At 41.0% G+C, this 22481-nt stretch overlaps 1 protein-coding gene across 4 annotated transcripts in view; it reads right to left on the reverse strand.

Annotated features, from left to right (window-relative positions):
* Nucleotides 1–22481, reverse strand: part of LOC146785794 (von Willebrand factor A domain-containing protein 5A-like) — a 310735-nt gene that overhangs the window by 63528 nt on the left and 224726 nt on the right. For 2 of the 4 annotated variants that reach the window (XM_085635058.1, XM_085635062.1), the window contains 3 exons: nucleotides 19406–19441; nucleotides 16453–16494; nucleotides 7227–7265 (listed from right to left, as the gene is read on the reverse strand). In XM_085635058.1, the coding sequence (XP_085491184.1) occupies nucleotides 7227–7265; nucleotides 16453–16494; nucleotides 19406–19441 (117 nt within the window). The remainder of the gene's footprint in view (nucleotides 1–7226; nucleotides 7266–16452; nucleotides 16495–19405; nucleotides 19442–22481) is intronic. The other 2 variants (XM_085635059.1, XM_085635061.1) reach the window with 2 other exon arrangements.

Here is a 22481-nt window from a genome sequence, read left to right on the forward strand (position 1 = left end):
CTTCTTTTGTGGAGCACATCAGGCAGTCCACTTTAAGGGTGTGACTGGCCGGGTAGAGCAACACGCCTCCTTGCATAGCTAATTTTCCTGCCTGTCCTGGTGCCAAATAGGCCTCAGGGCTGGGGGTGGTATCGTCCAGGTCTGAGGGAAGTCGAGTTAGCATATCAAAGGAGGCAGGGGCTTTGATGCTCCTGGCCTTGATATGCTAAATCACTAGCCATCTTTCTGGAGGTGTGAACACCTTTCTTCGGAGCAGGCATTGATTCTGGCCTGAGTGCGGGCTCTCACCTGCAAGGGGTCAGAAACATTTCTGTGGTGGCAGGCTGGACGATACCAGTCAGCCAGCACACTAAGAGGGTGGTAGTTTGCCACGGTGCACTACTAACGTGCCAATTGGGTGCATGTTTTAATAAATCCACTACTGTGGAATAATATGGATTTATTAAGACAAGGTGTTTAATACCAAATGCCATAGGTTTAAGTGAAGCAATCACATAGCTGGGGAACTTGTAATGACCAGTGCCTAGAACATATACTAGACAGCACAGGAGCATATTTGCTCATGCAGATATGTCCTCACATGTAATATAATGTGCCCTGCCTTAGGGCTATGAGGCCTACTGTAGGGGTGACTTACATATATTGCATGCAGTGTCTGTGGGCATGGCACACAGGGTGTGTGTCAAGTTGTGTTTTCACACTTGAGTGTACCATTTCACGCAACCTGCAATGGCAGTCTGAACAAGTTTGGTGGCGGGTCCCTTAGGGTGGCACAATACATACTGTAGCCTTTAGGGACCCTCTCTGGCACCCATGCCCTAGGTGCCAGAAGTACCGTTTACTAGGGACTTACACAGGGGGCTAAAGTTCTTGCCAAATGAGGTTCAATTGAACAAATTCCTAGTTTTAGGGAAAGAGAACTGGGGACCTGATTAGCTGAAACCCAGCGCACTTCAGTCGCAACTGCATCAAATACCAGGCAAAAAGTGGGGGTGACCATGTCAAAAAGGGGAACTTTACTCCAATACATACAAGACTTTGCTACTATATGTGCTGCATTACAAGAGTTAACAAACACAAATGTTTCAGTTAAGTGATCACAAGAATGTGAGAGAAGTTTCAAGAAAATAAAACAAGTCATACAAACTGCAGCTGGAATGGCCTATTTCAATCCAAAGCTGCATACAGAGGTTTTTGTTGATGCAAGCCCAGTCCGGTTAGGCTCCATCCTTGGCCAGCGCGGCGGACACCCAAATGCTCAAGGCATATGCCAGTAGATGTTTGTTCCAGACAGAACGTGCATATTCACAACCTTAGAAAGTAAGTTTAGCCGAGGTTTGGGCTTGTGAACATTTCCATGTATTCCTGCAAAGAAAGCCTTCTACATTGGTAACTGTTAATCAAGCTGTAATGACTATATTTGGCAATCCAAAGGCCAAAATGTCTCCTCGTACTGAATGATGGGGAATATGATTACAAGAGTACAATTATATTATTGTGCATCGTCCAGGGAAGGATAAAAACCATGCGGACTACTTTTCCATAGGGTCTATAGCAGGTTAGGGTACTCCATCTAAGATGGATAAAATCTACATTAATTTCATTGTGAAATCAAATACTCCAGCTGCTATGTTGTTGACCCAGATCATCACTGCACGAGCCATGATAGTGGTATGCTGAAGCTGAAAGACCTAACTACACATCAGTCATGGAACTGACACAATGAACCTCTAACTAATGATGATTAATATAAAAAATACAAAAATGTTAAGGAGGAACTATCCATAACTCAGGAAGGAGTTACACTGCGAGGGTCGGGAATCCTGATTCCAGAGAGTCTGCGACAGAAAACAATTGAAGTAGCTCTTGAAGGACATTGTGGTATTGCTGCCATCAAAAGAGCTCTCTAAGACCGAGTTCCCATACTTAGATGAGTGTGTTGAAAAGGAACTCAAGGTCTGTCATCTGTCCAACTTCCTTTCTACCAAGATTACTCAACATACTCGTAACATGTCAGAACTCCCTAAGCATGCATGGGAGAGAATAGTCATCGATTTCTTTGGTCCACTTGATAAAGGAAAACATATGACGGTAATCGTGGATAAGTATCCACATTTTCCACAACTCACGAGCGAGTCATCGAGAGACTAGATGGTGTCTTTGCTACATGGGGTTTTCCAGCTATTTTGAAGTCTGATATTGGCCTACCTTTTAACAGCGGGGAACATTTGAACATAAAGCATCCAAAGAAAATGCCTTTATGGCCGCAGGCTAACAGAATCCTTGAGCATTTTAGGAGTATGCTAAAGAAAGCAGTACAACGTGCCATTCTTGAGAGGCTCAGCTTAAAAACTGTATTGAATTCTAGCCAATGAGCCTTTCCGTCAAAACTTCACTCGACCACAGGCAAAAGTCCTGCGACTCTGATTTTTGGGAGAACAATGACAACCAAGCTACCTCACTGGACCAACACAAGAGAAGGAAATGGGACACAACTCATACAAAGGACTTGGTTAACAAGCAGAAAATGAAAGCCCATGAAGACAAGAGGGGAGACATGAAGAACATCGAATTTAAGAGAGGACATCTAGTGATCATCCAACAAATGCGCAGAAGGAAGTCTGATGCTTTATATGGTGCTGAACCTTTCCATGTGGTGTCCGCCAAGGGACACATGGTGACTGCACATTGTCCTGGAAAGTCTGTTACCAGAGACTCTTCTCACTTTCGGCCTTTGATTCATCGGTCTTCTAATTGAGATGGTAAAGCAAAGACTGAACCTGAAAACTCTATGACTGCTGTTACCTTTTCACCGCCTTCGAAGATGTGGCACGGAAGATTGACAGCTCCAGTAACCAGATCAGGTTGAATAATTAAAAACGCTAAGAAGGTTGACTGAAGAGATGCAGAGATATATATATATATATTCACTTAAAAAACCATAGGTTTCACACATGTTATAGTTAGCTGTACATTTCACTCGTAAAAAACCAATGAAATTCCACGTTATAGTTAGATCAGGTAACTATAACTTGCGCGCCCACAATAAACTGCTGATGACGTCACATATTACATCACTCATGACATGGTCAGTGACATCACTCATGACATCAATGTTGACATCTGAAATTACACATTGTGGATTGCGGTCGCGCAAGTTATAGTTACCTGATCTAACTATAACGTGGAATTTCATTGTTTTTTTACGAGTGAAATGTACAGCTAACTATAACATGTGTGAAACCTATGGTTTTTTAAGTGAATTTGCAAGGTTTTGTAAATGATAATTCCTAACTATAACGTGTGTGAAACCTATGGTTTTTTCAGTGAATTTGTACGGTTTTTTAAATGCTAAGTTATGTATTTATTTATTTATTTATTTTCTGGTTTTTCACTATGCGCACACCCTGCGCGCAAGGTGCGCTTCGCGCACCGGGCGCGCGCTGTGGGCGCTCGGTGCGCGGCACGTTGCGCAGTCCATGCCGTGCGCGCCTCGCCTTTTTTTACACAGTAACATTTGTTTTTTTCTCCCTTGTGGGTCCTTTAATTTATTTAATAAATGTGATTGTTACTGCTTTATTTATTTATTTTTTTTTTTTGCCGTGCGCGTACGGTAAACTTACCGTACGCGCACTCCGCGATTTTTTTTTTAAATTATTAAATGTATTTTTCGTACTTTTGGGTCCTTCTTGGACCCCCTGACAAACACTAGGGGGTCTGCAACTCTCTTCGTTGCCCCCTTTTCACGTTCCCCACCTTTGTTTCTCAGTGCGAGAGACAGAAAATGGCGGCCGACACTTCCTGATTTCGACCGATTCGAATGTTTACAGTCATGTAACCACCAATCAGAATTGAGCTCGCGCACGGCACCGTACGCGTACGGTAAGCTTACGGTAAGCGCACGGAGCGCGCTTACAGATATATATATTGATTTAAATGCTATTTTCTCAGGACCTACTGAACAGATTTACACCAGACCTACAGAAGGCACATCCTTGACCTGAGGACTACCTCTCTGCCAAATTTCAAGTAATTCTGTTCAGCCGTTCGGGCTGTAGCTCAGACTAAAGGTCCTATGGGAAAATGCATGGGGAAAACGCGTTTTGGGACCCCCCTTTTTTCTCAGCCCCCGCTTGACGAATCCCTCCGAGACTTTCAGGGTAGGAGCGGAGCGTAGCGCCCCATTAGTTTTGAAAATTTCACGAGGATTCGTCGACCGGCGCCAAAGTTATTCCAAATAGAATGTTGCGGATTTCCTATGGAAACACGGTCCTAACTATAACTATCTACTGGCGACCGCCAGTAGATAAAATATATATATATATATATATATATATATACACATATATATATATATATATACACATATATATACATACACACTGATTTTGAACAGAACTGTAATTTTTCTATTTAACAGAGAGGGAGATGTAGTGTCTTGCGAGCTTTATGACGGAACCTTTTTGGCTCCGACCGGACTCTGTAGAGCTGTGACGTAGGTTTAGAATGTTGAGTTAGAAGTTACATGCACACAAATAAAGATTTGTAATACTAAACTCTGTGTGTGGCGTAGGTATTCGCGGGTACCCAGGCTGGAGACGACACTACAAATGGCTTCACCCTCTCCTAGAAGAGTGGGAGAAATTACTTGTTTTTTTGTCCAGTACCCATCTAAAGTGAACTCCCAAATGCCTCAGCCTGTAAGAGCCTCCCATCACCCATTAAAAAGCTTAAACGCAGAATGCACCCTAAAGCATAGCAATTTCTGCACAGCGGTGCAAGCCACTGCCCTCTCTCAGTTAGACTATGGTAACTCTATTCTCTCAGACATTCCTTGCTCCTCCTACGAGCCAATGAACCTGCTGAATATATTTACTCCCTTTAAATGTCATCACTTGCATAAAAATTCCCAGACGTTTCAGTTTCCCCTCCGTTTTCCAGTCTCCACTGGCAGACCTCTGACCCCACTGAAACATTGTTATGGCAGCAGTACTATGTGCACCAGGTGATGGGACAGTGGGACTCCACCAGTTTTTCCTGTTTCAATCATGCAGCAATACTAGGACTGTGCACTCATACGGGTACACTAATCACCCTTCACTCATATGGGTACACTGTGGACCCTGCACTCTCCCCCTTGCATTTACATGGGCACAATTCTCCCCTGCACTTGCACGGATACGACTCTCACTACACTCAAGCAGGCAGGCATGCCACTCACCCTGTAGTCGCTCAGGCACATGACTTTCCCTTCACTCACACCTAGGCCAGCACTGCCACAGGCTCAATCCTGACTCTGCGCTCAAACTAGAAGGCAATATTGCCTTGATGAGGATGAAGCAGCAAGGAGGGGAAGAGCAAGAGAACAGAGACATGGGCAAGGAAAGCAGAGGTGCTCGTTGGCACAAGCAAATGCTGGATCTTACATGTGGCACTTGTATGAACTTCACATTCCCTTCAGTCGCTGTTCAGACTTAGTTGTGCTCATGGGGTAAGCTGGTCTCTGACGCCTGCAGACTCTGGCAAGTAGTCGGGTAGCAGCCTGTGCACTCTTCACCTCCTCATTGTCAGCAAGGCCCTTCATAGCTTGGGGTGGCAGAGCTGTGGAGTGGCTCTGGCACTGCCACTGACAAAGGGTTCTGAAGCTCGATGCGGTGCTAAAGACAAAGAACTACAAGTAGGGGCGGTGGACCAACAGTGGTCGGCTCTGAAGGCCAAGTTTGCAGTCCAGATACAGACCTTTTGGGAATCTAGAACTATATGCGAGCTTAAAATGGGATGGCAAAGGGTGGGCCTAAAGATGACAATGTAAGGCTGTGTAGGGACATGTGGTCCTAACAGGAAGGCCCCGGTAGGGACCAGAGGCATGCAGTGTAAGGCCCTGAACCTAGATGTGGCAATGCCCACAGGGAGCAGTCAGTGTGCAGCTCAGAAGGTAGATGTGGCAGAAGGTAGCTAAATATTGACAGTTAGCAAAGGCCCTGCTCACCAATGGCAGAGATGCCTGGCATTGCCAGGGCAGGGAACTGCATAACATTCTGACAGGCAAGTGACCTCACGGTGTAATACTGGGCAGCTTCCCCATCCCACAAAGAGGAGATGTGGGCATTAACAGAGAGACAAGGCAGGTGGCAAACATCCAGGGGATGGAGAGGACTAGCTAAGAGCCCTTTAACCTAGGGCCTGCAGTTGACCAGCACTATACCCCGCCATCCAAGGGGAGCATTTGACTGGCAAAGATCGTGCCCACAAGGGGTGCAGGTGACTAAACCCGAACACCTTGCCCTAGGGGGCTACAAATGTGAGCCAATGTGCCTCATAAAGGTACACGTGGCTGACTGTACCATAGTAACTGAGTAATAACTGAGAGTAGGGGTGTGCATGTTATTGGCAATTACTCTAAACCCAGGGACTGTAGGTGACTACTACTACAATTAACAATAGTGATAATAATAGCTACTTATATAGTGCATCCCATAAACTGAAGTGGGTGTAGGCAGTCGGGTGATATAATTCTTGCTCAATTCACAGATACTCATTTTGGACCTGAGAAAAATGAAGGACTGGGAACTCGTGTTAGCATTCAACCCAGTAAACTGTACACCTTCAGTCAGTATCTAGCAGTATCCCAACGAGGATATATTTAGTGAAAGATAGACCACATACATTTTAAGTTCTGTCTTTTGCCTGGCTATCTCATACACAGTCATGAGTTAAGATGCTTTTACCAATGCATCAAAAAAGTCTTCAAGGTCCGTTTAAATGCACGGCCACAGTATATGTTACAAGTTGTTTGATATTGGGAGCCAGGTATTTTGACGTTAAGTAGTATTTCCCAGACAAATGTACTTCTGTGAAATTACAATTATGTTCTAGATGTTTAGCTCATATAATAGTAAATAGCAAACAATCTGAGCAACTTTGTGAGATTACACTGATTGCAAGGACACGCTACAATTTAAATCATTCAATGTATGAATCACTTCCCAGATCTGTTCCAATTATATGGAACTACATAAATCTGAAGTTTACACTTTTGAACAAAATGGCATTTGTTTAGTCTTGTGCACTAATATATACTGTTATTTGTACAGTAAATGTATATTGTAACACTGCTGGGCCTTGTTGATGCTTAGGACAATACATTATTTATAACTAACTTCAACAGAACAAGATTTTTTCTAGGAGAAAAGTGGGTGTGAATTTGAGCGGAACTCTGTTCTTACCAGACTTCTTCGCAGACTTCCTGCACAACTTCATCGGAGCTTTAAAAAAATGACATAACAAAGAACAAGTAGATATTAATTCAGACAGATGGAGGGTTTTTATATTTTAAATGTTCTCACGATCCCCTGCCACTATACTCCCTACTCTGTATACATGATGTCCATAAATAAATAGGCAACATCTGTTCTTTCCACTAGGTGTCTCGTTCATCTACTCTTTTCTCTATCATTGTCATCTTGCCTCTCCAGATTGGTGTTGAGTTAACAACATCTACCACTCTAGTTGACAATGACTTTGGACATCATAGTGTAGGAATAGATGCTTACACAACAGGGTAATAACTGAACATTTTGGTGCTGCTATGTTGAACTCTGAAATTCTGAATCTTTATTTCGAGTTTACCAGAAACATTAGGAATCACATTAACCTGAATGATATTCTCTTTATTAAAAACACAATTCCTAAACCATTAATTGCATACAAGATGCTTTAGTGACAAATATGGTGAAACTATTGGAAATTACTGTATATAAGGGTAGTTAGAGAATGCAAACACAGAGGTAAGGAGAGTGTGCACTAGGTTAGGTGTGTAAAGGGGCAGAGACATTTTTCCTACCTACAAGTGAGGATGCAGTAGTTGAGTACTAAAGTGTACACATGATGTGCCTTGAAGATATGTCTTCCAAATCCTTCTGGGAGTGGAGGAGAGTAGGACGATGAGAGATCTTTGTAGGGGAATAGTATTTCAGATACTGGATGCATTTCAGAAGCTTTGTGTTCTGAACCTCCCTTTTTGCATTTAAAGTCATTATTGCCTGTGTTGCTTTGACCACTGGCAATCCTGAGGTTGTCTGGAAGGTTGAAAGGCATGTAACAGTTGAAAATCTTAAATGGCATGCAACAAATATTGAATGTGATGCAGGGGGGAACGGAGAGACAGTAGGAGTGATCAAGTCCTACTTTATCAGTCACTTGAGTTGTGAAGCCCTATACGGTACAATCTCGAAGGGTGGCAGTGGATAGTCTAGGATTATGAGAACATAGGACATTTATTTCACCCATGTAGGCAAGAAATGGATCTTTAATGGCAATTCTGCAATATGTACACATTAGTAAGGCAGGATGCAAAACATTGCAAGATCATGTAATTGAAAGCAGTCTGTGAAATTAGATTGTTAAGCAGGACATGGTGGTTGATAATGTCAAAACCCTCAGAAAGTTTAAAGTAGACGAGGAGACATGCTGTCAGAGGTCCATGTCCTCATTGATGAAGTGACCTACAAGGAACTGAATAATCTTGAAAGTTTGTTTATGGCCAGTGTGAAGTGTGACCACTTTGGTGCATAACAGGGCGTTAAAGTAAGAATGACTACTGATTTTGTCAATCTTCACCTTGAAGAGGTTGTTGATCACGCTATTCTAGTCTATGAAATGTCCTGTTGGGTAGCTTGGCGTAGAATTAATACAGTTCTTTATATCTTTGAAGAGAGCTTTGCTTTTATTGGAGGCAGCTTTCATTATGTTGGCTTAGGAGGTTACCTTGAACTGAGTCTTGGAGTTGTACAGAGTGTTTTCCAGACCAGAAGATCTTGGAACTGCATATAAAGCAGCTTGAACTATGATGAGCAGTTCCATATGGATGCATGGGTGACCATGTTCGGCTGGAGGATATGGGTGAATACGTAAAATTAGTCACTTGCAGCTGTTGATGGTCCTGCTATGGCAGCAAGTGCACCAGCTCTTCTTGTAGGTAATCAGTAGTGTAGGTTAGAAGGAATAGAATTCCTGCATGAAGGTCTTTTGCTGTGTATCAAGAGAGTGCCTGGGGAAGCATGGCCTGCCCATTCTAGGATAAGTGGATGATGGCAACAAATAATGAGCGCCTTAGGCCAAAGATGTTGCCTTTTATACTAGTTAAAAATATTTTGTGTTGTCTGATGCCATTTGCCTTAAAAAGATTGAGGGATAAACAGAGCCCTAAAAAGGATGATGCTGAGAATAGATGATGCAAGCTATGGTGATGCAAACACAGTGTGTTGTGTGAGAGTTATCTGCATGATGAGATAGATATGAAAGGGACTGACGAGGCTATGCATAGGAGATGTGTGTGTTTGGCAGAGAGTTGAATCAACTTGTATGATAGCAGTTATGCTGCTGGTTCAGGGGGCAGAAGGCACCTCGTGGCTTCTGAAATGTGGCGTCAGGCCACAGACGCAGGCATATTTTCCCCTGACCCTTCTAGGCCATAAAATAACCAAACAAGAGACACTGCTGTGTGTGTCTGCCTTATCTACGTTACGGTTAAACCTTAATTATAGATGCCCATGTAAGACGCACTGAGAATGTTGGCAAAGCACAAGTGACCTGATCTCCGCAAACCAATATGAAGTCTTTCAGCTCAAGGTACAAATAACTTTTGTGGTCGCAAACCCTGCACTTTGCATATTCAGTGTTTGCAACTGCAAGAGGTCTATTTTGTATTTAAAAACCTATTTTGTAAGTCAGAAAAGTATTGCCGACTCTTAAAATGGGTTCTACAACCTATACCCAATCACAATTAGGAAGGGTTGAAAAAGTAATGTTCCTTCCTTTTTGTAAATCAGATAGCGATGTATCAATGATTTGCGACTACAGATCCAGTCATAAAACCACTGAACACTTACCAACACCTCAGAAGGTGCGGTAATTCTCTAGGAACCCATTACCCTTCAGGAATAGAGTTGGCAGCCTCATGAGGAGTAAGCAGTGGTCTGAAATGGGAAATTATTTTTTTTAAAGCAGCTTAAGGAACAGGGGCTGTTTTTCAAATTTATTTTATAAAGTTGCCCATTTGTAAATGTAGGCGTGGTGGTCTGCTGTTCCTTGCAGGCCACCATCCCTGTGTTTGCAGTCAATAACAGGCTGTCGCAACTAGCAACCTGCATAATTAATATTTGTTAGGTAGGTAAATTTACAACCCTTACCCTCCCGAGATGTGAGATTTAGCAACATTACTTTTTAGTGCATAGGTCGCACCACAAAATTAAAGGCTGGTCACAAAAGTAGGGGTGAAAGCTACAACCTCATTATTGCGATTAGTCTTTCAGTACATCAGGCCTTATGTACTTGCCTGGGACTGTGCTTGGGCAAGGATGCACCTTCCATTCCTGCAGAAACATTGACTTAGGTTTAGGACTGCTGGGTCTTGGTTTGGAACCTACGTGTCTGGGCACTTGAAGTTTTTAACTTCATTTTTTTATTCTTAGGCTTTTTTATTTGTGGCTGAATGGAGCACAGACCCTTGTAGGAAGACACAAAAAAGCCAAACCATACAGCTGGAACAGAATTTTTTTAATGACAGGGTTTTGTGCCACTTAATTTGTCCGCCCCCTAATTTGTACAGAGAACAAAAAAAAACATTGACATACATGCAACAGGGGAATGCTTATGAATATCTTTCAACAGTAAACAAGCACTGCTTGGATAACATACATAGGATCCTGGTGACCCAAGCAATTTCCACCTAATTTCCTTAGTTTGCTAGCTGGGCAAGCTTGTAGAAACAAAATAGCCTATTCCAGCGACAACAGTTTACCGAACAGAACTCTTTATTCAATGCCTGAGGCAGGTGCACATCTGTGATACAATATAAATTTGCACAACAATCCATGATTTAAGAAAGCTGGTTTATTCAGGTAATGTTGATATTATTATAAAACATTTCTGCAGCATCTGATACCACTGATGACCGCATCCTCTTTCTTACATCTAAAGAAACCGGATTCAGGGGTAGTTTTCTTCAATGGATTAGGTCCATCTTTCCAAACAAACCAAATCGATCCTTTTTCTATTCAGATTAAAACCTCTCACCTACAGAGTCCTTCAGGATTCTGCCCTATCTCAGATTCTGTTCAATTTTACTTGCTCCCACTTGCATCACTTTCGCTTGAGTTTGGGTCACTATTCTGTCTATCATGTGAATGATACCAAGTTAATTTTTGCTCTCTCTCATTTGGGAAGACAACGGACTACTTAACAAGATCATCCCCTTTGGCCTCTGTCTTGGGTACAATGCGCAGATGGACGTCAACCAATTTTATGTAGCTTAACCCTTCAAGGACCAAGGTCCTTAATGGGCCCTTTTTCTCCCCCCCAGATGGGAACTTTCATGGTGGCCCGAAATCAATGGCCCTTCACCTTACCCACTCAAAACGGTTTGTAATTTAGTGGTCTATACAGATGGCCCTTTGTCCTTAGATCCCCATCTAACCAAAGTTGCCTGAATCCACTTTCTCCAGCTTCAGATTTTTTTAAAAGGTCCTGTTTATAATTCAGCTAATTTTCATATTTCAAATTATGTTTCCATTCAAACTAGATCACTCTACGCCAGTGCTATTTTTCTTCCTGCTCCTTTAAATCTTCTCCATCGCCTCCACCTTATCCAGAGCATTGTGGCCTACTTTGTGATGAATATACACAGATGCCCTCATATTACCCAGATGTTGAAATTGTTACCGTGGCTGCCTGATAAATCAGGACACTTTTAAATCTAAGACAATTTTTTTATTTCACCTTTTTCTTCGTGATACCATTTGAGAACACCACATGGAATGCTTGAGTTCATGGTGCACAAAAACTTCTCTTGGGTTTCATGCAATAGACTATAATATAATTCCAGGTATAATAACAACCTGCTTGAAACCAACACAAACTGTCCAAGCTAAAATACTCAAAAAATATCCCTTAAAACATTCTCAGGTCAGCCATGCATCTCTAAGAATGCATTGAATATATCCTGAACAGCTGGAATAGGCTCATCCTGGTTACAGACTAAAAAAGTATGTCATTTGCATGCAACAAAGTTTTAACATTTGTTCCACCAATACATCCTTCACAAACATGTTAATGAGACACTGACTGCAGTTATTTAGTATTTTGTATGATATCAAGAAGGTAAGACACACAAAATGGATTACATATTTGTTTTATCTACTTTTGATATATTGGTTTAACATGTTTCTTTTTTAAACTAAAGTTCAAATAAATATAAAAACAAAATAAACATAGAACATAGTGCTTCTTAACCCCTTCCCTGCTCATGACGGAACCACTCCGTCATGAGCCACGGGCGCCGTGTGCTCATGACGGAGTGGTTCCGTCATGCTGCGGCCGTTGGCGGCCGCTCCGCCCACGCGGCGCTGATTCCCCGCCTGTGCGGGCGGTTAGCGCGAGTGGGCGGAGTCGTGACGGAACCACTCCGTCATGAGCACAGCGCGCCCGTGGCTCATGACGGAGTGGTTCCGTCACGAGCATGGCGGCGCCGCGCTGCCCCAAACCCCCCCAGCGCTGCCGCAAAATTCGTGCCGCGGCGAAGGGGTTAAGACCCCATAAGACACAGTGTATATTCTTCAATATCCCCAAATAAAAGGTCCTCTTCCCTCAACTATGGTTTCTGTGCAACTTGTCTTTGAACAAACACGTCACAAAGACTTCCAGTTCCTGCTTTAACTAAAAACCCTAAGAAAGGCACCATACATCCCATTCATTAATAAGCTGGACCAGGCTCAGCTGAGCTACAGCAATGCAATCTGATTAGCGGCCTCTGTAAAACTCATAAACCAGCTACAGTTGGTGCAGAATGCAGCAGCTTATTTGAATAATGGTCTGGACAGACAAGGCCATATCACCTTCTTAATGAGGCCACTGTACAGGCTCCCGAGCCTCAGTAGAGTGATCTTCAAGTCCACTGGTAATTATACACTGGAGATTTACCAGAATGCTATACAAGAGACAAGACTTCCTACACTTATCTAGGTCAAATATAAGGCAATATGTTTTTTGTAGATAGTTTGAATGGTTCATATTTCCTACCCTGAATACTCTATCTCCTTACAGAGACTGTAGCCTGTGACACGACTGAACATTAATTTATCCAGGTATACAATGTGCCATCTGTTAGTAACACTAGGTCATGATCTGCACTTGTACCTGTATCTCTTCAACATCTTTATACAGCCCTTTTTCTGTATATTTTCAGGTTAATTCTAACTGTGTGACTACCTATATCGATCTCCATTAATACAACCACGGGTCCGCTCATTTTAACTCGGATATTTCCCTGACCGGCTTTAAAATCACCGGCTCGGATACCGCTACTACGCTCTGTGACACTTTAGTTGGGTAAGTATTTGGGCCTTTATTCTATAACCTTAAGTCCTCCAAGTACAACGCATAGTTGGGTAAACATTTGGGCCTTTATTCCATAACCTTAAGTCCTCCAAGTACAGCGCATTATTTTTCATAATCTTTACTGGTAGAACAGATGTCGATAGATAATTATTTACTATCGTTATTCGTGCTTCGTACCCCGGGCTGATCTTTAGAGTGAAATTCGCCCGTTAATTATTCTTGTTATCATACTGTTAGACGCAGGTTCTTTCATCATTTTAGTAACGGTTGTAGATTGGGTTGGTAATTATTTTTCCTAATAATTTGCTCCCGTTTCTTTTTCATTGGCATTATGGCTCAATATTGGGAGATTCCCCATTTCCATACTTCAGCAACTCAACTACATATTCTGTAGTCCACTATGTTCCCAGATTTCACTAGGGTCATTGTTTCTTTTTTTCCATTTCAGTTCTTTTCAAAATATTAAAACTAAGATCGAAGCTGCCGCCGACCTGGTATCCTCTTTCAAAAGAGTCTTTTCCTTACAAGTATGTGTGTATATATCTCTTAAAAATGTCCTTTTTACTTAGGTGATTAGTACTTGGTTCTTTATCTGCATACACATTTCCTTTTTCTGGGTGATCTTTTTATCACGGGTCTATATGAGCCCTTTTTCTCTCTCAATAGCTCCCGCCCTCTTAAACACTGAAAATTTATATTAGTATTATATGTACTTATTGTAGTTCTTTATACCCACAGACCAACGGCTGTCAATATTGAATTTGTACCCTTACCCTATGATGCTGGACATCAAGTTAGGCCTTGAAGTCTTGGTTCTCTGAAAGACCACTCAAATACGCCCTGAAGAAGGAGCCTGTAAAAGCTACATAGGAGCTCCGAAACACGCGTTGGCGCTGGTCTTATGCTCAAACTTCATAACCTATGGTTTTAATTATCACTATACTTTTTGTTTATGTTTAGGTCCATTGTCTTAATTTTTTGTAAATGTAAGTTGTATATATGTTTCTGATTTATGTTATTGTTGTATAATGTTGAAGTCAAGTTATAATTGTGTTTTATTAGTGTGATGCAATATGCACTCTATGCATCAATATACAGTTTCAAATATATATGTATATGTTTTCTGAAAAAATGAAAAAAATGAAAATAAATGAATTAATGTAGTTTTGTACACCGTTGACTGTGGGTTCTAATTTATCATATGGACATATTGCCTTATATTTGACCTAGATAAGTGTAGGAAGTCTTGTCTCTTGTATAGATTTTTTTCCCTGATTTCTTCCTCACACATTGACATATTCGGGGTCCCTCTGTTGTAGTCTATTGATTTACCAGAATGCCCCATACTTCATGATTTCTAACTTTACTGAGCCTAAAAATTCCTTCCTACGGCCCCAATGTCGAGGACAGCTATCTAAGGTGTCTGACCTTTTTTCATAGCCACAGCCAAGGCCTGGCAGTCTCTTCCTTCTAATTTATGGTGTACCTTCTCTTTGTCCAAATTGAGAATATGGTTAAACACCTCTCTATTCAGTGTGCTTTCAATATGGCAACATAGGAAGTTATTTTCATACATTCTGACTTGAATGTTTATCTGGTTCTTGTAATGCCTCACTTATTTCCTGCAAGTTTACCAAAAATGTTCCCCACTGTACAGTAGATACAAGTTGTTTTGAGAAGATAGCTAAAATATTTGTTAAAAGTGAAAGAAACAATAAGTAACCTTAAAACAAATACCAGCAGTTTAGATTGTAAAGTTGTAGAGTACATACAGGCAATGCACTTGAAATGTGGGATAATTCCCAGTTTCACTCCATAAACTATCCTCTAAGGGGTTAAAAGAAACCTGCAGCATGCCTCAGCACTACTTATATTCATTTCAAGTATATCATTATTTCCCTTTATAAGGCTTAGCCCTGTGTCCCTATTTTCACAAAGGATGTAGTTTATGTCAGTGGTGGATTGGATCTCCGAGTCTGAAGCAGAGTGATGAACTGCTCCTGGTGATCCGCTGTATCTGTGATGAGTAGGGAGCTTAGTTCATCTGGACAATGCTATCTATAAGAATTGTTTTCCTTTTTGCTTTTAGCAGTTAGAGGGAAAGTAAATATGGCCAGGACTCGAGTAATCAACTATTTGTTTCAGTAGCATTGAGCAAAGCAGGGAGTCCAAACATTCAATTCCCTCAAATGCCCAAATCTGACGAGGAGGAAAAGCAGAGTTTAGCACTCCCAATTAGATATTTTATGGTGAACTACGTAGAAGTAAGTATTTAACAATTGCTAGGCTTCTCCTATCAGATTTATTAGGAGTAAAATACATGATAGGAGTTATAGTTACACTGCATTGGTCACAATACGAAAATGAAATGGGGATGACCAGTAATGAAACATACCTTTTATTTGAGACCTTACTTAGGGCCGGATTTAAATTTTGGCGGGCAGGTAACTCCGTCATAACAGTGACGGATATCCTATCGGTCGAAATATAAATCCCATTTATCCGCCGAAATATAAATCCAATAGGATATAATGGGATTTATATTTCGGCAGACAGGATGTCAGTCACCATTGTGACAGAGTAACCCATCCACCATGATCTATATCAGGCCCTGGGTCACAAGCAGTAATCAAGTGATGTTGTGGAAACTACAAAGACCAGAATGCAACTGGATAGTTTCTTTATATCAGGTCAAATAAATTTTGTCCATACATACTGGACTTAAGAATCTCTACTCTCAATATGAGTTGACTGAGCAGTGAATCTAAGGGGTTCATAAAACACCCGCCTGGTAGCATTTCAAGAAGCCACGGACAGGGTTAGGCTACAAACATTTTGATTGTAATACTGAACATCGAAAGAGATTCCATTGCCCCTATCCCAACGTGAGTCAAACAGTGTATTTTTCATAATGTCATTACAAACCGTGTGTTTCATCAATACAGCCCATCTTGCTTTTAGGAAGTTTGGGACCTAGTCCCTAAAAGGCGGCATTCAGGTGGCAACAAATAAAATAAGAATAGGTTCCCAGATGGGCATCAATTTTGGCAAGATTACCTGACATATGTGGTGGGCAGGCAGGAGGCATGCTACCAAAAGCTAAAACAGAAGAAAAAGACAAGAAAGTCTTAAGGTTTCTGCAGCTTTTAATTACCAACAGAAAATCCTATATTTGAGGAGTGAGTAGAAGGTTAAAGCTGTTCCTTCTGGATAGCCCTCTCTTCTTGTAAGGATGCATTCAAGGCACCTGGTGAATTAATGGAGTTTGCCTACCTCTACATATTTACTGTGTTCATCAGCAGAGTATTCAATTCAAAGTCTGACCTATGGAAAATATGAGAAATCCCCAATCTCTGACTTGTGAAGTAAATAAAATGTGCACCTGTGAAAATATAGGTTATGGCTTCATAAATAATGTTTGTATACAAATTATATGTTGTAGTTACCAGTAAATGTTTGAACAGATGTGCACTGCTTCAAAATTATGTGAACAAAGAAACAATGCAGGGTAACCAGGTAACTATCTCATCCCCATTGCGGCAAAATCATTTGTCCACATAAAAAGCTTTGGCCACATCCGCATTTTTGTACTCATTTGGTTCCAAAGTACCGGCATGGCATGACTGCTTAAATTATGTGAAATAGGCCTTTTCACCTGATCATAAAGGATCTCCAGTCATGACACAACTTCCTCTGTGACATGTTTACTGGTGGTGGCATGTTGATATAAATGCACATCTGGTTCTTATGATGCCTCAATTTTCTCGTCTTATTTACTTTAAGTTTGCCAAAATGTCCCCCACTGTGCAGTAGATACAGATGGCAAGGACATACCTTGCCTCTTCATGTAGGCTTTGCAGAACTCTTGCTGAACTTCAAGGATTTGCCATATTTGGTGGCATATTCTTATTAAAGACAACTTCTGGTGGTCTCCGTACTTAATTGTTGATATTTTGGTTCGCACATTGAGGTTCCTGCAAATGTACTACTGTGTTTCTTCTTGTAAGCGCCATGCGTCAAAGCTCCCATATGCTATTGTATGGTGGTCAGTAGTGCTTTGAGTGCTCTGAGTTTTGGGACTCCATGAACGCGGTTGGTTTTCAGCAAACTGCAGAAAACATTTAAGAGGCAAAGGCTAGCAATTATTCTGCAGATATTTATCAAAAATTATGGTAAGCAGGACTTAAAACCACGCTCTTAGATTGAGTTATGGCCTTTGCAGAGAAACAAATATCAGAAGCAAGGAAATGGTTGCACTGAATATGTGTCAATGTGCAGATTACCTCTAAGGATGCCGGTCTTACTTTTAGAGCCCTTAAGACTTAGCAACTGATTACCTAACAGCTAACACTATTCCCTAGACACCCTCCATGTCTTTGCAAAGGTCCAATAATCTTCATATCTACATGTGGGCGTCTGTTAGTTGGTTCACCTTTAAGGTCTGTTCAAGGCACATTTGTTGAGATGCAACTTAGACTAGTGCCTAAATAACTGTCTGGGTGTTAGTGGGCAATGTAGCTGGTCTTACTAGAACTAGTAATTGTAGATGTTGTTAAACCTGCCCTAAAACAGGGGGAAGTTCATACTTTGTGGCTAGCAATCTACCTGCAAACGTGATATTCCCAAAAAAGGCTCCACGAAATGAAAGGTTAAGCTGAAATTACATTTCAGCAGGGTAGGTAGAAAAATGAATCCCTGCTCTGGCCAAGACAATGCAGAGCAGTGAATATAAGGGATTCAGTTCCTCTACTGCCAATTGTACGTCTATTGGCAATTCAAGGGAGAGGGCGCAGAGAAAGATAACAAGTACTATGAATGTGAAGGTAGTTAGCTAAATATTGTATTCATGCGACCACCTGTATACCTGCGCTAATTTACTGCTGTAAATTTTAGAAAGCTAATTATATAGCAGGGCCCACACTACATATAGGCCGCTCTGTTTTACACTAACCAGCCACTTGGGTTTTATTATCTCCACCAAACTAGCAAATAGTCAAATTGAATCTTAGACCTTGACTCCAAGCGCCTCATTATTTTGGAATCCTTACACAAACATGTGACTGCACAGGAAACTCAAATTACAAAAGGTGCAGAGTTTACCACACACAGAAATTATTGGGTGCAATAAAGTCAGCATGCTTGGGGTTATCGCTGTTTAATCTTTGGTACGTAAAACTGGAAAACATTAAGAAGGTGCTATTTTTCCAGCACAATAAATTTCTATCTACAGCTTACTGGTGATAAAATGAACTCCATCCGCCAGTGCACTAGTAAACAGTCTTTGTAGAGTAGATGATTTGTTCAGTTTCGTTATACACAAAATACATAGTCAACCAACTCTTGGATACACATTCAAAAGACAAGTTAAAAATCTAATGATCAACAAATAGATTTTTAAAAAAGATCAGAAATATCTTAGTGATTCAGAAGAAGGAAAAATGTTAGATACAGAACTAAAGTTACTTTGAGTATTAAGATCTAGGGACATTCTTTGCAAATAAACTTCTGCAGATAGAGAAGGTGGGACAAGAAAACATAACCTCCTTTACACCGTGAATTCTGGACTCGCATAATTTACAGACTCGCTCAGCACATGGCACCGAATACAGAGTCGAAATGCTCATCTCCAAAGGAAGCCCACCAAATTCTCAAATTTTTAAAAGGAAAATTGTTGGCTCACCCGATTATTCAGAAACAATAAGTAGGTCCACAATGTGTAATGCTTTTAAACAACCTTGATAATCGAGAACATTTCTGGCAGTGATTTGTATCCGGAACAAAACTATATTCGCATAGTGCCCCTCTCGCATCATTTTTTTTAATGCTGCTTGCCTAGAAGTAGATCTAACTTGTTCCCAGATGAAACCTAGCAACAACCTGTGAAATTAATATTCTTAATAATCATATTGTATGAATTCTTACCATCTACCTGATTGCGTATGACTTCAGTCATTGTCTAAAAATACAAAATTAAATGTTTCAAGTTGAATATCGATCTTGATAATCTTACCTGCCATTGGCATACTTTGGGCCATAGCCCTACGTGCTGCAATAGAAATAAAATCTAAATTAACTTTGAGGATTCTGTAGCTTCTCATTGCTAATAGATCATATATTATAGTATGAGTGGAGTTATTACTCTGCACTGATGTTATGAATTTACACTTGAGCTCTACACTAATGCTCTTGTTGTCTTATTCACTATACGTTACTTAAAAATGGTCCTTATAATACAATATGTATCACTGTGTATGGCTTACGATATTGTACCTGGGATTTGAGGTTCCTGATCATAATTACAGACTTATCACAACCCTACACAAGTGGTATGTTTTGCCCTGAATATTAGCAAAGATGTCATCAGACCATCTACTGATGAGCATGACCCATGTTTTGGTTCCCTTTCTCTTTTTATTATTCAGTGATGAAGAGCAAAACAGATGAGATATATGTATGAGTGGTAACAGGAAAGGAGGCCTCAGGTTAGCCCAAGTATAGATGGAAAAGATGTGGCTAAAGCGGTTTCCTGGAAGCGATGAGGGACAGTTGTCTTTTATTGTTAACTGGAAGAGAGTTCTAGGTTGGAGCTGCTGCTCCATGAGAGGAGCAATTCCAGGCAAAGAAGTTCAGAACCTAGTAGCCTCAGTCTGTGGAGTTATGCCTTGGATTGTTTGAGGCCTCTGAGGATTGGTAGCAGAACAGAATAAGGGTGGGCTGTTTCAGAGGCAAAGCATCAATGTTTGAATGTGACTCATATTTAAAGGAAGCCAATGAAACTTCGGACAATGAGACACGATGCAGTCACACTTCTTGGCTGCAGGGAGAAGAATGGGGCTTTAAGCAGTACCCTGCATGGCTGAGGAGCCCTTGCTGGAGTAGTTATTGAGATTGCATCTGAAAGTCATCAGGACATGGAATGTTATTATGAATTCTTCTGTAGACATGAGAAATTTTATTTTGTGAGGGAATGACGGAAGAGGTTGTCATTTTGAAGTACATTATTGATGTATGGTGTAGGTGTCTGGGAGGCACCTACGATGAATCAGACCGATTTCACCATTGTTTAGTTTATTGTGATAAGCCTTCTTGGTCTGGGAGGTTGAGTAAACTGGGATCCAATTCGCTTTATTATGAAGGAGAAAAGAGGATGAACTCTGTTTTATAGAGTGGAAACGTCCACAGTAGTAAGAGGTTTTCAGGGAAATTTGCTTCTGCATATCAGTAGAAGGACATGGAAGGACATGTCTGCTCACTCTAGATTCAGAGTTACGGGCTCTAGATATAAGCTGAAAAGAGCAGGTGTAAGAAGCTATATGTGGGGTAAACCACATGGCTTTTCAGCCTCCTTAGAAATGCAGTTACCAAGCCTCACCACCTGCTGCTGCCTCGTAGATAGAAAGTAAGTGAACCATCTCAGTCTTAAGTGTTTGATGCCCTTGTGGTGTTCCAATGAGTGAATTGGTATGCTGTGGTTAATTATATCAATGGCACATCAGAAGTCCAAACGGATGGGTAGGGCAAGAGTTACCTTTGTCCAACAAGCAATGTATATTATTCAGGACATTTAGGGATGCAATTTGAATGCAGATTCCCAGACGGAACCCAGAGTAGTGGAATAGTTCTACATGAAGGTGAAGTTGTTCAGATGGTTTACAACTACAAATCCTAATTCTTTTTCCAGACACAACAAGTCTCACACAGGTTGGTAATTTTAAAGAATTCTCAGTTAATGGAGTTTTTTTTATTTTAACCAGGCCAATCTTTAAAGAATCTAGGAATATAACTTGAGAGGCACAGGTTGTGGACTTAAGAGCATCTGCTGTTGAGCCAAGGTTGTAGGTGCAAGCAAGAGAATTCAGCCTGACTATTAATTACTGTATCACAGAGGCGCGCAGACTGGGTGTGAGTAATGCTCAATCATTTGTTATTTATTTACTCAAGTATGCTCACTAGCCTATGAAAGTCAGGCTGCAACTTTATTATTACTTCTATTTGTAGAGCACAACTGTTACCAAAAGGTGTACTCGCGCTCATATAACTATAAAATTCAAGACTCGTATGCAGCCGAGATGGAGGGTGACACCGGCGGTTATAGGTGGTAGATCTGGATGACTGGTCTGGGTGGAAGAGAAAAACTGGTAAAAGTCAAGCATGGTTTCCCCATTAGCCACCATGATCTAGATCCCAATTACCTCGTCATCCAAATATAATAACTGAAGTCTACTCAGAGGAGAGCTCACTAGATTAGCAAATACATTAATAGCAAGCAGAATGCTGTTTATACCCCTGAAGGGAAATGGAAGCAACAAACACGTACTCTATGCCTTTTGCCCTTTATACTGAAAGGAAGTCCTACAAAAAACTCCTCTACAGGACTAATACCTGCTTAAAGAGATGGAGGAAAGCTGTAAGGGGTCTCCAACCTTTGCTGTAATAAGAGCTACTTATGTTCAATGAAAATCATACCGAGCTACTAATATTATTAGTTTTGTAATAGTGGCCACATCAGATGGGAACACATTAGTGGCCATACTGTGAAAGATAACCAGCAGTGTTTGCCTTAGTGCATCGGGCAAGGTTGCTAGGAGTAACGTGGAAATGGCTTTATCAATTGGAATGCATCAGGATAATACGACAACCATAGCTGCAAGGCCCCTGGCACAAGGTAATAATTTTAGTTATGTCTCCCCAGCGACTCATGATTATCACTCAAATACCAGCTTTAAATATATTTTGGGAAATCCAGCCATTTGTTTGCAAACATCAGGTAAGGCCCTGAATACGAGTTGAGTGGTTAATCCCGACCTGGGTGTAAACCCCGGTTTACGCACAGGTTGGGATTACGGGTTGGTTAGGGATTTACCACATCAGATAATTATTGGATACGTTGAATTAATAAATCATAGTTAAATTTTGGCAGGTCAAACCTGCAGAAATTTTATTGGGGTAAAACATATGGTATTTTTCTGTATTATGTGGATTTTGGTGCGTTAAACACCCTAATTTGCATGTTATTTGCCAACAACTCGTAATAGGTGGAATTTATCACATTCAATATAAAACGTATGCCATGGTAACATTATTTA

The sequence above is a fragment of the Triturus cristatus genome, chromosome 11, assembly GCF_964204655.1.
Source record: "Triturus cristatus chromosome 11, aTriCri1.1, whole genome shotgun sequence".
Classification (NCBI taxonomy): domain Eukaryota; kingdom Metazoa; phylum Chordata; class Amphibia; order Caudata; family Salamandridae; genus Triturus; species Triturus cristatus.